The sequence below is a fragment of the Urocitellus parryii genome, chromosome 1, assembly GCF_045843805.1.
Source record: "Urocitellus parryii isolate mUroPar1 chromosome 1, mUroPar1.hap1, whole genome shotgun sequence".
NCBI classification, from domain to species: Eukaryota; Metazoa; Chordata; class Mammalia; order Rodentia; family Sciuridae; genus Urocitellus; species Urocitellus parryii.
Window position 1 is genome coordinate 49,229,852 of NC_135531.1, and position 16,545 is coordinate 49,246,396.

The 16,545-nt window shown below is 33.2% G+C and overlaps 1 protein-coding gene and 1 pseudogene across 4 annotated transcripts in view; both read left to right on the plus strand.

The window, feature by feature from the left end:
- The window catches only part of Ipo11 (importin 11), a 207,934-nt gene that overhangs the window by 74,447 nt on the left and 116,942 nt on the right, over positions 1–16,545 (plus strand). For all 4 annotated transcript variants that reach the window (XM_026402552.2, XM_026402551.2, XM_026402553.2 and 1 more), the window contains exons 10-16: positions 3,893–4,085; positions 4,698–4,850; positions 6,335–6,378; positions 7,650–7,740; positions 10,589–10,636; positions 11,397–11,502; positions 13,958–14,084. In XM_026402552.2, the coding sequence (XP_026258337.1) occupies positions 3,893–4,085; positions 4,698–4,850; positions 6,335–6,378; positions 7,650–7,740; positions 10,589–10,636; positions 11,397–11,502; positions 13,958–14,084 (762 nt within the window). The remainder of the gene's footprint in view (positions 1–3,892; positions 4,086–4,697; positions 4,851–6,334; positions 6,379–7,649; positions 7,741–10,588; positions 10,637–11,396; positions 11,503–13,957; positions 14,085–16,545) is intronic.
- LOC113192407 (putative transmembrane protein 183BP pseudogene) lies at positions 15,402–16,249 on the plus strand (annotated as a pseudogene).

A 16,545-nucleotide genomic window follows, 5' to 3' on the forward strand; every position in this document is an offset into this window, starting at 1 on the left:
AGCGCTCTACCACTGAGCCACAACTCCAGCCCCCTCATATATATTTTTACATCCATATTTGTTTATATGCTTATAAACATACGTAGGTATGTACCCTAATGCTAAACAAAATCCTGCCCATAAATTTTTATATATGTTCAGTTACATATTCTTAAAATATATCTAACAACAATGTAAACCTCCATCTCAAAAAAAATTAACTGTATACAAATCCCTGTACATTTAAATATTTTCATTTATATTTATATATATATGTATTTATATTGTATTCATATATTTGGATAATAATGTTTAAAACCTAAACTAATGCTAACTATTTTTCTACACCTCTTCCTTTATATCTACCAGTATGCCTCACCAGAACCTCTGTATATATAAACCATAACAATTTACATGAATGTACCTATATATTATGGAATATAAATTCATAAATATTGTTAAATGCAAATAATAACACTTTTCACAAATATTTCTGTATATGAGATATATATTTATTTATATATATTCATATTTATTTGTATAGAAATTACTACCATAATGCTAACTCTATTCCTGATATTAATAAGCAATTCTTAATCCCTATGACTGCAGCCCAAATTCACAATTATAACTCTAGGTGCTTAATTTAAAAGATTTTACAAAGACTTAAAATCTATTGTAATTTCACCTAATCCCTAAATCTAACTGTACGTTTTGATACATTGTCTGTGTGTTTGTGTGTGTGTATATATGTTTTGACATATATATAAATAATACATATGCCTATATATTCTTTACTTAAACGTATATATTATCTATTATGAAATATAGTTTGTATTCCCAGTCATTTTGGTTTATTTTGGTTTTTAACTTGACTCTTGGTTTCTCCTTTGATTGGCTTTCCTTTAGTGTAGTTCCTCCCTTTACTGATTTTCATTGTTGTTTTTCATTTCTTCCTCATGAATAGTTTGCTGATTCTATAGTGCAGGCTCTCTCACTGTAAATTTTTTTAACTTTTGTTTATTATTGAAGATATTTATTTCATCATCAAATCTGAAGCTTAATTTTGCTGGATATAAGATTCTTGGTTGACATCCATTTTCTTTCAGAGCTTGGTATATGTTGTTCCAGCTATCTTGTAGTTTTGAGGGTCTGGGTTGAAAAACCCATTGAGATCCGAATTGTTTTCCTCCTATATGTAATCTGAAACTTTTCTCTTGTGGCTTTTAAAATTCTGTCCTTATTTTGTATGCTAGGCATTTTCATTATTCTATGCCTTGGTGTGGATCTGTTGTAATTTTGTATATTTGGTGTCCTGTAGGCCTCTTGTATTTTCCAATTTATTCTTTTGTTTTAAGTTTTCAATGAACCTTTCTTTTGTTTACTTTCATGTGGTGCTGAGATTCGAACCTAGTGTCTCACATGTGCTAGGCAAGCACTCTGCCACAGAGCTACAACTCCAGCCCCTCCAATTCATTCTTCATGTTTGGGAAATTTTCTGATATTATTTCAGTGAAGAGATTGTGTATCCCTTTGGTTTGTATCTCTGAGCCTTCCTTTACCTTGCTAATCTTAGATTTGGTCTTTCATGTTATCCCATAATCTTGGAGGTTCTGTTCATGGTTTCTTACTATCTTCACTGTGCGGTCAACTTTTATTTTCAAGATTATATATTTTGTGTTCATTGCCTGAGATTCTGTTTTCCAAGTGATTTAGTCTATTGGTGATGCTTTCTATTGATTTTTTTTTTGTTTGGGTTATTGTTTCCTTCATTTCATAGATTTCTTTTTTTAAGAATCTCTCTTTCTTGAGGTAATCTTTTGCTACATCTATTTGCTTTCTTATCTGTTTGTTGGAGTGATCAATGGTTGCCTGTATTTGCCCTCTTACATCATTCTTTGCTTTGCATTTCATTTTAATTATGTACATACATTCTGAACTCCTTCTCTGACATTTCATCTACTTTGCTGTCAATGCAGTCTATTAGTGTAGTATCTTTGTTTGGAGCACTTTCTTCTCTTTTTTTTTTTTTTTTATGTTGTTCATGTGTCTTTCTCTCTAGCAGTGCAGATCTGAGGTATTACAGTTTCTACCCTATAATCTTGTAGTTTTCCTGCAGGTTACCAGTACCTTGCTTTTAAGGGGGAAGATCAATATTTATAGCATCCAATGCAGACAATATGCAGCTCATATTTTAGACAATTATAGTTCTGTCCCATTAACAGAAATGATGTCTTCAGTTAGTAAATACAATATAAATAGTAGGTTTGCATAAGGTTCTACAGTTTCTAATGATAGACAAAGAAAGAGCGGGGGTGAGGTGTTGAATGTGGGGTTTATGAGATAGGAGGTGGGAATAGAGAGGTATTAGATCGCAGGAGGAGTGAAATAGGAATCAAGAGAAGTAGGCTAGCAGGGATATCTCCAGTGTAACCAAGCCTGCAGGGACCTTGGTGATGGTCTTCCAGGTGCTGGTTGTTGTCTCTTGATGGAGGCAGGCTCCTCCCTAGTTTGTGGCAATGGCAGTGTCAAACCTGTAGGTACCTTGATGTTAGGCTTCCAGGCCCTAGCCAGTGTCCTAAGGTGGAAGCTGCCCCAACCAAAGTTGGTGATATTGGCATCGATGGTAACCAGGATGACTGCGGAGTTGTCCCAAGAGGAAGGCTACTGCTTTCAGAGATGGGGCTGATAGGGCAGGCCATGCGATGGCATTGGGCAGCCTGTTTGGAGATGCAGCACTGTGTCATTCATTTTTCAAAAATTTTTTTAGTTGTAGATGGACACACAATATCTTTGTTTTGTAAATTTATGTTATATGTGGTGCTGAGGATTGAACCTCGTGCCTCCCCTTGAGAGGCAAGGGCTCTATCACTAAGCTACAGCCCCAACCCCTCCTAAAGCATTCTTAAACACAGTTGTCACATTAAAAAGTACTAATTGATTTCATTTAAATATCTATTCTGTTTTCAGATTTCTCTTTGTATAAACTTTTTATAATTGGTTTATTTGACTCGGGGATAGTATCTGTTATCTTTCTATTCTTCTTTTTCCTTGCTCTTTATTTGTTGAAGTAATAGCTACTTTCCTGTAGTGTTCACCATGTTTTGAATTTGCTTGCATCCCTATGTGTTATTTAAGATATTCCTTTGTCTCCACACTCTTCTTATCCCTCCTATATTTCTCATGAATTTGTAGTTACATCTAGAAGCTTGGTCACATTCGGGGTATTTTTATTTTCTTTTGGTAGGGGATGCTGACAAGAATACTTTGTAGGCAATGTTGTGTATTCATATTGCAGCCCATCAAAAGGCACACAATATCTGATTATCTCTATTAGAAGGCGAAGGTTGATGAGTGAGCTATCCGAGTTTCTCAGCACCCTTTCCCCTCTAGATTTTAGCAGCCATGCCTAGTACCATGATTTGATTGGGATTACAAAATGATGGCATTCTAATTCTATTATTCCTTTTTGCATTTATTAGCTAGAATTTTTCTATAAAGAAGAAATCTCCCTCATCAGAACTATTTGGTCCATCGAAATACAGTTCATACAGAAAGGCAGGATTATTTTTTAATTCTTTCCCTTTATTTATTACTTTTTTTAAAAAGCCTACCTTTTATATACAAAATGATTTGTATCACTTTTACCCATTGTTATCAAATTAGTATGAAGCAGGACTTTTTTGGTCCCTGTAATGGAAATAATAGAAAAGTCTTATTATGAGATGTAATGTGGCAAAATCCATGTTATATTATGTACTTCAAGAAGGGTTATAGTACAGGTAAAACTGAATATATGTAGACTCTTACCAAGGTTCAAAACTTGCTAAATTTTAATTAGTAAACTTATAACTGAAATGATTATATTCCAATACGAATTTGGGAAAAATGCATTTAATTTTTTTTTTCACAGCTTTTAGATTTCTTGGATCAGCATCCATTTTCATTTACTCCTCTAATTCAGAGATCACTGGAATTTTCTGTAAGCTATGTTTTTACTGAAGTGGGTGAAGGCGTTACATTTGAAAGATTCATTGTCCAGTGCATGAATCTTATTAAGATGATTGTCAAAAATTATGCTTATAAGCCATCCAAAAATTTTGAAGGTAATGCATTACTGGTAGGTTTTTATTTTTTTTTCCTGGTCTTACTTTTTTTTATTTTAATCTTAGTGTGAAGTATTTTGATATAGATTTTTCTTGAAACTCATTTATCAAATTCTCTTTTGTAACACCTTAGAAGATCAGTTCAAGCTTAAGGACTTTAAGAATTATATACTGTAATAACCTCTGAAGCTCATGTCGTAGGCTGTATTCATTTGAACAATTAAAGTTTTCTCTGACTTTATACAAAGTAGGGTTGTTTAGAGACAGGTTAAATTGTATGTTATTTGAAATTTCTTCATGTGCATGTGTTCCAAGATGAATGAGGAAGGTTTGTAAATGGAAGGGAGAGAGACAGACATACATATCAGTTGGTCACTTCAATATGCTGCAATAATATAGCATAACGATGCATAAGCTATGTGGACAAGGCTGGACTGATGAGGTATATTATAAATAAAGAGCCTCTTTGAAATTTGTTCCTAATAAAAATGAATGTTTATGCACAAAGTTTATCTTTACCCCCAAAAGCATGTTTTTATAAAAATATATATATAATCCAGCTTCAGTAGAATGTTTGGCTATACAATTAACTTGGAAATTTTAATTTTCTAGATAGCAGCCCTGAAACTCTTGAAGCCCATAAGATTAAGATGGCCTTCTTCACATACCCTACTTTGACAGAGATATGTAGAAGATTAGTCTCTCATTATTTTTTATTAACTGAAGAAGAATTGACAATGTGGGAAGAAGATCCAGAAGGCTTTAGTAAGAATTACTTTTTCTGTATTATTGTGGCTTATCTCTCCATTTCATAAACAAATATCTTGAATGATAGGTATAATAACAAAGTATTTTTATGTAGTACTTTTGATCTGGGTATCTTTTTTTTTTTTTAGTTGTCTTTCTTACCCTTTAGAACAATTTGAGACACCAAATGAATGATTCATTTAACTGTAGTGGAAAATTTTGTTCAGGAAGACACCATTTTAAGTTTTTAGATACCCTTACAAATACATGGTTTAAAACAAAAATTAAAAATTACTTTCTTGCCCTGTTAGGTCAATTTCTATTTTGTGATTCATTCCATATTTTTTTTTCACTTTTGAAAAGTTGTACTTCAGAAAGACATTGGAAGATCTTTTTTTGAAGGGTTTCTGGGGATTGTAAATACAGTTTCAGTAAATGCTTATGAATGCTACTCACATGCTGTATCACTGAGCTTTTATCCTAGACTGGAAATTTTTTTGATGCTTGTTTTTCCTAACAGGAGACCTGTCTATCTGTTTGAATTTTAGTAGTAGATCAGTCATTAGATACATAGATAGGTGAGTAACAAATCTATCATGCCATTGCTATAGAAAAGAAAGGAATCATGTAATTATAAAATGCCTTTGTGTGAATTACTTTGGCCATTAGTGGGACAAGAGCTAGATTTTAATCTCTACTTATCCCTTTAACTGGATCCCATAGAATTCCTAATATTTTAAGATTGCCTTAGTTGTTTTGGAATATATACCTTCCTTTTTTTTAATTTAGAAATCATTTTAAAAATATATTACACAATACATTTTTCTTTTTTTCTTCTTTTTCTTCATCATCTCCTTTTTCTAACTAGCATCTTCTGTTTCTTGCTTTCTTTATGCAGTTTATATATTGTATAACATGAGGAATTGAGACCTACCTGGGGTTGTGGCTTAGTGGTACAGCACTTGCGTGATGTGTGCAAGGCCCTGTGTTTATTTCCTAGCACAACCACCCCAAAAAAGAGAAGAGGTGGGAGGGAATGAAACCTCTAGATTTTTTTAAAGTCCTGAAGTATTTTACTCCAAGTATAAATACATGTAGGAAATTTATGAAAAATGACTAATCATTTTAAGTTGAGAAATATGATTACAGTGTTGCAATGATTATCAGGACTATAATGATATATTATCAGATGATGTCATATACTCTGGAAATGATAGGTACATTGAGCTTTCCTCCAAAAGGAATTTTTAATGAAAGCAAGAACACTTACGGATTTAATAAGCACTTGGATAGGAGGTTGTGTAATATACAGATGTTATCTGTGATTTATAGGAAAGAATTCTGTAAGTTTGTGTTTTCAAGGATTTGCATTTAGTGCTATGTTGAAAACCATTTACAGAAATACTGTGCTATTATTGAAATCTCTGTTTTTCCAAATTGGATTTTGTAAACATCGTCATTGCATTTCTGGAAAACATTACTTGTCGTCCTTTTAATTGCAGCAGTGGAAGAAACAGGAGGAGATTCTTGGAAATATAGTTTGAGGGTAAGTATTAATTGAAAAAAACTGATAGGGTAAAGCTTAATCCTCAAGCTCTTAGAAAATGACACTGTTAAATTCTAAACAGTAAGTCAGACAGATAGGAAATTGTTTCTAATTACAAGAAACTTTGTTTAGAGAAAAGTATTTGATTAAATTATGAATTCTAATCTGAATTTTTTATTTTTTTGTTAACTTGGTGTTTACAAACTGTGTTTTTCAATTTTTAGTAAAGTTTCTTGGGAAATAATTTGTCATTGAACAAATGTAAGATATTTGTAGAAGTGAATGCTGCTACTTTTTGCTAGAATGATTTTTTTTTTCCTTAGTATTTCATTAACAGAGTTTCTTTAGATATCTCATTTTCTTATTACCAAGTGTCATGCTTTTAGAGCACATTATTGATATGGCAAATGTTTTGCCTTTATGAAAATTTATCAGATATGATCACTGAGCTATTCTTTTTGTTAAGACCTGTTTTTACATAATTCATATAACCTGCCATTGGTTTTCTAAAAATACATCTTAATATTTTTAGACTTATAAGCTTATAATTGTAAACCAGAGAAATTACTGGAGCTTTAAAAACTTGTTCTAATGGACAAGGTTAAACAGAATAAAATTATGAACCCTTCCTGAAAACCTAGTTTGTTATTAACATATTGGCTAGTCTAGTTTCATAATAAGAATTCCTGCCCCAAACTAATTTGAAGTAAATATCTGGGATGACATAGCATATGTTTTTTTGTATGTCTAAGATTTTTTTTTTAAACATAAAGCAGAATACTTTAGACATTTACTTACAGTTCTTTTCTATTTTGAACCATTTAGAAATTCAGCACTTTTACTAATCACAGTGAGTCATTTTTTCAATATAGGTAACAACAATTTTTGTTATTGTTTTTGTTAAAAATACATATTATTTTATTTTTGTTACTAGGGATTGAACCCAGGGGTGCTTAACCACTGAGCCAAATTTCCAGCCCCTTTTACTATTTTATTTTGAGACAGGGCCTTGCCAAATTGCTCAGGGTCTTGCGGAGTTGCTCACAGCCTCACCTAGTTGCTGAGGCTGGCTTTGAAATTGCAGTCCTCCTGCGTCAGCCTCCCAAGACACTGGGATTATAGGCATGTGCCACCACACCCTGTACTATTTTATTTTTAAATCCAGAGTTTTTAAAAGTTTTGGATTTTAAGAATATATGTTCTTTGATTTATTATAAAATAAATATAATATGCCATCATTTTTATTATAAATTTGTTTCTTCTCCCTCCAGCCTTGCACTGAAGTACTATTTATAGATATATTCCATGAATATAATCAGACTCTTACTCCTGTACTTTTAGAAATGATGCAAACCCTCCAAGGTAATGTGTTTTTTGAGATACATATTTATTTATCCATTTAATTAATGTTCAGTAAAAAATGGTTAATTGCTTACTATGTGCAACATGCTATTTCTTAGGTTATATAATGGATATGAATTTGAAAAAGATTGAATGCATTCCTTCCTGAAAGGAGGACATTTGAGATAGGACTTGAATTATAGTCTGGATATGATAATTAGATTTTGCTGTCATAAACATAGTAGCAGCATGAGCAAAATGGCAATCACATTCCTTGGGGAGATAGTCTCTCCGGAGCATGTTTTGGTAAGGAATGAATAAAGGTTAACATAGTGTGTTGGCCTCCATAGGGTGGTGGCAGTGGGAGAGGAAAGAATATATGGATTTAAAAGAGAATGATGGAGTAAGTTTTAGGTACTTGTTTATTGCATTTTGTTCACAAATAATTATTTAACTATTAACATTGATTTATATTTTCTGAATTTTGTGCCAGACTCAGGGGACATTGATCGCAGCTGTTTTGTTCAGTCTTTATTCCCAATGCCTGGCACAGTCAATAACTGTTTATTTATTGATTGACTTTTCACAACTGATTGAATATGCTGGGTAAGGGAAAATAATAAAAAATGTTCCTGAACTTTTGAGTTTTAATGATAGGCAAAGCAGTTATCTCATTAATAGTGGTTGGAGGTACAGATACTTTTGGAATACATGTATATAAGGAGTCTTGGGAGAGAAAAGAGGTTCCAGACAGAACCTGAGATTTTCACCTGTAGGGGTAGGAGGAGGTGATTGTTTTATGAATATAAGAGGCAGAAGGCAGTGGAATCTCCCTAGAGAATAGATTAGTTGGGGCAGGAATCACATTGAGTAGGTAGAGATTTAAAGGAATGACAGAAAGAAAATTTCTTGTAGAAATGGTGATATCTGATCTTGTTGGTTATAAGAAGCTGTGTTCTTCAAAAAGCTTAGTAGATTAGTTTTTCTGTTTAAATTATAAGCCAAAGCAAATATAGGCTATTTAATATAATTATGTTAATTTAAAAAGATTATTTGGACATTATTTTATTTTACTATTAATTGATTTGCAGTGTCTAATTGCCAGTTTCTTAGTGCAGGATAAAAGATTATTTGTTAATATGTATACTACGTAAGTTGCTTTGTATGTTTTTGCATGTGGTTTTGTTGGTGTCTGTTCTTCTATAGAAGAAGAGTATTATGTGAATTTACTTTTTTTTTTTTTTTTAGCCACCGAAGGAAGTGATAGATTATTTAGGTTAAATTTGGTCAGTTTGCTGTCTGATGGTAAGGTTTTCAAGGATTTCTGAGTTCAATTTTCCTTCTAGCTCTGCATCAGTTTGCTTATTTAGAACTTACTTATTATAGCTTATTAGAATAAGTTTAAAAATTCCTATTTAGCAATGGAAGAGTGCTTTGAGAAACTTGGTAGAAATTTTTCTCTTTTATAGAAATCTATTAACTAAGGAAATTGTGTTTTCCATGTCTACTTCTGATATCCTTCTTGAATAAATAGCGAAGACTGCCAACTTTTTATTGTCCTGTTCTAATTCATCTTTTTATTTTTTTTCAAAGAATTTTCTTTTATAATGAGGATATTACAGTTAACAATTTGTGGTATATGTTTCTCTAGAATATTGCTTGTCATACATTTTTTGAATGTGTTTAAAAGATTTTTAATGTTGTTTATAGCTTTACATCTTGTACTCATGTTCTTCGAGGGCAATGGTAATAAAATTTAGACCTCCCCCTTGTATATATGGTTAATATTACCAAGTATGTTGTACTTAGTTTAATTGAAAAACTAAGTTAGGATTGAATAAACACTGAAGTGTCTATCAGCAGGTGAACAGATAAAGAAAATGTGGTATGTATACACAGTGGAATACTACTAATATTAAACAGGAAGGAAACTGTCATTTATTACAACATGATTAGAATTGTAGATGTTATCAAAGTGAAATTGATTTAGGCATGGGAACACAAATACCACGTGTTCTTTCTTGTATGTGAAACCTAATATGATAGAAGCCATAGAAGTAAAGAATGGAATAGTGATTACAGAGGCTGAGGGATGAGGATAATGAGGAGATAATGGTCACATGGTACAATATCATTTTTAAAGTTGTCTGGCACACTGTGAAAATACAGTTACTAGAGTATTATACACTTCAGAGTTGTTGAATAGATTTCAAATATTTTCACCACAAAAATGTTAAGTATTAGAAGTGATGGCTATATTAGCATTTTTATTTAATTATTTCATGTAAGTATTCATAGAGAATAACATCATTTTGTATTCCATAATTCATATAGTTATAAATGGTTAATTTAGAATAAAAAAGGTAAAAAAAATATTTTTAAAAAACTAGTAAAAATTAGAAAAACCAGTACTGCATCATCTCATTCATAAGTAAATTATAAAAATGTTGATCTCATAGACTCAGTTGAGAGAAGAAAGGTAGTTACCAGAGACTGGTAAGAATAGGGAATAGAAGAAGATGGAGAAAGACTGATCAGTAGATAGGATACTAAGCTAGAGTTAGACAGGAATAAGAACTTCTGGTGTGCTGCTGCATAGTAGGATAATTATATTTAACAAAAATGTGTATTTCCAAAACCTAGAAGAAAGAATTTTAAATGTTTTTACCATAAAGAAATGACCAATGTTTTAGATGACAAATATGTTTAACCTTTAACCTGATTCAAACATTATGCAGTGTATACATGTATCAAAACATCACAGGTTACCCCATTTACATGTATGATTTTTTTGTTTACTGTATCAATTAAAATAATTTAAATTCTTAAAATGAGTTTTGCTTATTTTTACTGATACTTATTTTTTTAGGGCCCACCAATGTGGAAGATATGAATGCATTGCTAATCAAAGATGCTGGTATGTTAAACTTAACTAGTTTAGAAATATTTAGTTATTCAATAGATGGAGGGTCTGTTTTGTGGTAAACTTTGTGCTGGGAAAGTTGGGATACAAGAGTAACCAAAATATAGGAACTATCTGGTGAGAGAGATACCCAAATAAGCAGACAAAAATAAATATAACACTTAATGGGATGGTTATATACATTTAAAGTAGGGGATAAACACGAGCTGGTTTGGTATATCTAGGGAAAGATTCCTAAAGAAGTATACTGTGATAACTCAAGGACAAGTAGGAGTTAGTAGTTGTATATGAGTTGTGTGCAAAAGGATTCCAGGAAGATTTGAGCAGTATGGAGAAAGGATTGATGATAAGAGGAGCAAAATATAGGTAGAATTAGAACTGTTACTGTTTTGGTTTAACTTGAACATAGAAGTTAGGGGGTTGTGGTGAGAGATGGGGTGGAGAGAGATAAGCGAGGACCAGGTTGTGAAATATTGCCTCTGTTTAGAAACAGATGCTATTTTATAAGTTTATAAATTGACTCTAATATTAGAGCAAATTTAACTTTCCATTTGAAAATACTAAGGAGTATTTGGGGAAAATAGTAAAATAGCTTAATGTCTCTAAAATGTCTGCTTTGATAATCTCTCCCAGTTAACGTATGGTGGGTTTTTCTTAATTAATATATTACATGTTTCAAAATAAGTTTAATTTGTTATATAAGGCCAAATATCTGAAATCCTTGATTTTTTTTTTTGTTTAACTTTATTTTCAGTGTATAATGCTGTTGGATTAGCTGCTTATGAGCTATTTGATAGTGTTGATTTTGATCAGTGGTTTAAAAACCAACTTCTTCCAGAATTACAAGTCATTCACAATAGGTAAATATAAAATTTTGTGTTTATTTTACATTGCTGATTTTCTGATGAAGGCAGGAAGTAGTTAAAATTGCTTATAATTGGGCTGGGGTTGTGGCTTAGTTGCAGAGTACTTGCCTCGCACATGTGAGGCACTGGGTTCGATCCTCAGCACCACATAAAAATGAATAGACAAAATAAAGATATTGTGTCCATGTATAACTAAAAATATTTTTTAAGAAATTGTTTATAATTTTTAAAGGGTCATGGTTTGACTTAGCAGGTAGTGCCTAGTAGAATATAAGACTATGAATTCTATACCTAGAATATGAGCAAGAGTTGGCTTTTATGTTACTTTAAGTTTAGATATTAAATGAATAGGATAGAAGGAAACAGTTTTCATAGTTTTTATAAATTATTTTCTAGTTTAAAATTAGAGACTATAAAAAATATTTCAGAAGGATTTTGGTTCCTGGTGTGAAGGGTATAGGTCTATCAAGTTCCTTCTGTGTACCTGGTGCCTGTTAGCATATAGTCATAGGTTAGTAAGTATTTGTGCATCAAATACTGATCAAATAGAATGCCACCCTCATGAGAATCATTTTTTGAACATTTAGAGCTACAGAATTATAAAACTGAAGATGCCTTAAAAGTAATTTCTACCAGTAAGTAGCTGTTCATCTTCTCATTTTTTTCCAATCATTTCTTCAATGAAAAAATGTTCAACAATTAGAATTTGTTATGTCCTGTAGATCCAACATTGACTCTAGTAGCCTCTCATTCTGCCCTCAGGGGCCTAGTGAAACTCTGAAGGAGAGGAAACCTCCTTTGAGGAGGCAGATATGAAATATAATTTTCCTTAAACCCAAAAGGCTGTTTAGTTTAAGACCTTCATTATCCAGTATAGTAGCTCCCCTCATGTGGCTATTGAGTAATTGAAATATGCTTAGTACAACTGAAACAATGAATTTAATTTTAGTTAATTGAAGTTTAAAAATGGAAGCTGTGTAAAATATGTATTGATTGTATATTGAAATTATAATTTGAGTATATTGAAATAAATATTATTAAAATTTACCAGTTTCTTTAGACTTACTTTAGTGTCTATACTAAAAAAATTTAAAATTACCTATATGACTTGTACAGTTTCTCTTAAACAGATGTCAAGACTGTTGTTTCTCAAATTTTATATATGAATCACTTGGTAGGAAATTTTGTTAAAATATAGATTCTGGTTATAAGGTCTGGACCAGATACTCTAGTTTTTTCATACTCCCAAAATGATGATGATGCTATTTTAGGAAGCACACACTTTGAGGAACAAGCTGATAAAGTAGTCTGGTAGTGACTTTGACCTTGGAATTTGACCTTTCTGTGCATTATTGTATTTGTTTGAACAGAGCCAAATATGGCAATACCCAGGATTTCAGTCCCAAAATTGATGATTCTTTCACCTCACTTTACACAAGTATTGTTATTTCTGCCTCTGTGTCTTTGTTCTTATAGTTCTTGTATCTTGAATTGTGTCAAGAATGAAATTTTGGACACAAGTATTTTGAGCTTTGCGATTTTTCTTCTTTCCTTAGTAACCCTCATTTCCTTTAGCAAAGATAATCAAAGAAATAAATGTACGTATATGTACTGAATATATAAAACTTTTAAAATATAAGTGATTATTTTTATACTCTGAGTCACATTCTGTAAACTGATAGCAGTAAGTTTATATGTATATTTTATGTTAGAAATAACAAGGTATTTATTGCAAGAAATCAATCATGAGCCCAAAAGTGTGTGGGCAAGGCAAACTTTTACTTCTGCCAGAAGTGTGTGCTACTGGAATCTGGCTAGCAAGCATACCCAGCCTGGTAGTCTGCCTGTTTACACACCTAACAAATTCAGTGCTGATTGGAGGACTTGGAAGTATAATCTATACAATTGGCTAATTTTAAAACTATGATGGGCACAAAGGAAGGGCTATAATTAAAAATGGCTATAGTTGGATTCAATTAAGGCTGAATACTATATTCTGAAAATGGACCACCAGACTTCTCTATTTTTCACACTTTATATAGTCCTAGAGATCATGTTTTGAAAATAATGTGGAATCAACAACTAGAATAAGAAAATTTAATGTAGGAACTCCTTTATTATTACTTTATGGGATCTCTGCAGCTTTAGCATTAAGGAATTAACACTATTTTTAGTTACTTGAGGAACAGAAGTAAAAATTTTTGTTTTTAATGTACAGATCTATGTTGCTACTCTGATGTGGTAGAATCAGGGTTATGTGGGCTTTAAGAATTTTCATTTACTTACATCAGGACTGTATTGGTAGTATTTTGTACTGTGGCATATTTTTTCAGGTAGCTTTAAAGATTTTATGTAAATGTAGAATGCATTCGGTATTACATTTTAGATTTAAATGGTGACGTATAATAAAATATTTAACATTTTACTTTCATGATTTTAACCTATCTAGGTATAAGCCATTGCGACGCAGGGTCATTTGGCTCATCGGTCAGTGGATTTCTGTGAAATTTAAGTCTGATTTAAGACCCATGCTATATGAGGCAATCTGTAACTTGCTTCAAGATCAAGATTTAGTGGTATGTTGCTTCAAATTCTTAAAATAATTGTTTTTTAAATTTCAACCTGTGCTAAACTTAAGTCAGAAAATGTTCATATTTATATAGTGTGATATTCCTTGGTTAGCAGTTTGATTTGAGGGCAGGGAAACTTTTGATTATTGTTTGCCTTTCCCACTGAGTCACTGAAAAAACATGTATTCAAACTACTACTCTGAAATCATTTTTTATATTTTAGTGAGAGAAAAAATGAGGCAGTTAGTTTTTAAAGACCCGTTTATTGTTATGTTTTTGACATTAGAGATTGAACCCAGGAGCGTTTTACCACTGACCCCCATCTGTAGTCTTTTTTTTAAATTTTGAGACAGGGTTTAATTAAGTTGCTGAAGTTGGCTTCATTCTGCCTTATCTCTTGACTTGCAGGGATTACAGTCATTAAAATCCCTTTTTACAGTATTTATTCTTTTTCTTATTCAGGACAGTCTTTTTCATTGATATAGTATCATAATCTGTTCCACCCTTACTGTTGATTGATTGCTCTTCATTTATGTGTTTTTCCTTTGTTCCGTTTTTGCCTTTGGAATTGATGTTCCTTTTAGGAATTTTTTTTAATGGTGTTCACATGATTTTCTCATATTATTGAAGCTTGATAATAGTGTCTTCATTGCTTTTTTTTCCTCATTCAAAACAGTAGGTTTGTTGTTTTACTATATAGGTCAGTTACTTAAACAGGCCTATGACAGTTAAAAATGTATATTACAGCCTCCCTTTTTTTTTTTTCCTGCTAGTGCTCTAGTGTATGTTTGAATGAATATATTAGTGTCTTAATATATACGTTTTTGTTTGGGGTTTAGATTTGTCTTCAGTATACTATTTAAGAAGTTTGGGTAAAATCAGTCCCACCACCCCCAATTTGTGCTAAGATCTTGTCTCATCATTTCTCAGTGTCAGCTTTTCCTCCACCCACCCCCTTATTTTTACTTTCAACACATCTGATTTCCCAAGCAAAGGTTTAGGCCACACTTTATTCTGAAGAAACCGCAATTAGAAATATAAATTTGGATTGCAAGAGCTGGGGCCTTGGGTGCGGGATGGCCGCGGAGCCGGGCAACTGCTCTCCTGCCCGAGGCATGGCCCGGGGTCCCAGCCCACTAGTTCTGTCTAGCCCAAGAAAGGAAAGCGACTCAAGTTCCGGGCCCTCGACGCCTGTTCTGGTCGAGTGGCCATGGTGGATTATGCCAACTCTGAAGTCTGGATGGGTCAAGAAAGCCGTCACCAACTCTCTTCAGCAGGAAGTAAAATCTCTTTGTGGTTTGGCAGCCTCCCAGCTTCCTGCAGAGGAAGCTCTTTCTGGGGTTAGTGAGTCCTGTGACATCATCGACAGCAGTGATAAGATGGATGCCCAGGAGGAAAACATCCATGAGAGAACTGTCTCCAGAAAAAAGAAAAGCAAGAGGCACAAAGAGGACTTGGACAGGGCTGGAGGAGAAGAGTATCCCATGGATATTTGGCTATTGTTGGCCTCCTACATCCGTCCTGAGGACATTGTGAATTTTTCCTTGATTTGTAAGAATGCCTGGACTGTCACTTGCACTGCTGCCTTTTGGACCAGGTTGTACCGAAGGCACTACACACTGGATGGCTCTCTGCCTTTGCACCTGCGATCAGAGTCAATCAAGAAGCTGCGCTATCTTAGGGCATGTGTGATCCGTTCTCTGTACCATATGTATGAACCATTTGCTGCTCGAATCTCCAAGAATCCAGCCATTCCAGAAAGCACTCCCAGCACATTAAAGAATTCCAAATGCTTACTTTTCTGGTGCAGAAAGATTGTTGGGAACAGACAGGAACCAATGTGGGAATTCAACTTCAAGTTCAAAAAACAGTCCCCTAGATTAAAGAGCAAATGTATGGAACGATTGCAGCCTCCCATTCAGTATGAAGATGTTCATACTAACCCAGACCAGGACTGCTGCTTACTGCAGGTCACCACCCTCAATTTCATCTTTATTCCAATTGTCATGGGAATGATATTTACCCTGTTTACTATTAATGTGTGCACAGACATGTGGCATCATCGAGTGAAACTGGTGTTCCAAGATTCTCCTGTCCACGGTGGTCGGAACCTGGGCAGTGAACAGGGTGTGCAAGTCATCCTGGATCCAGTGCACAGCATCCGACTCTGATTGGTGGCATCTGCAGTATCCGTTCTCCCTGAGAGCATAGTTATTTCTTCCCATCCTTTGGGGCAGCCCTGAGTCTAGACCATAAGTAATCAGATTTCAGTCTGAAGGGGATGGTTCTATTGTATATCTGATAAGTAATGCATATGCTCTTTTGGTTCCTGGGGCTCCTTTTATTGGAGGGAGAAGGGTTGAATCAAGAGGAAAACAACTAATATTTTAATGTAAAATTTGCATTTGAAAGGAGAACCCTGTTTTCTGTGTTAAATCCCATTTGGTGCTATTGAGTTTATTGTTCT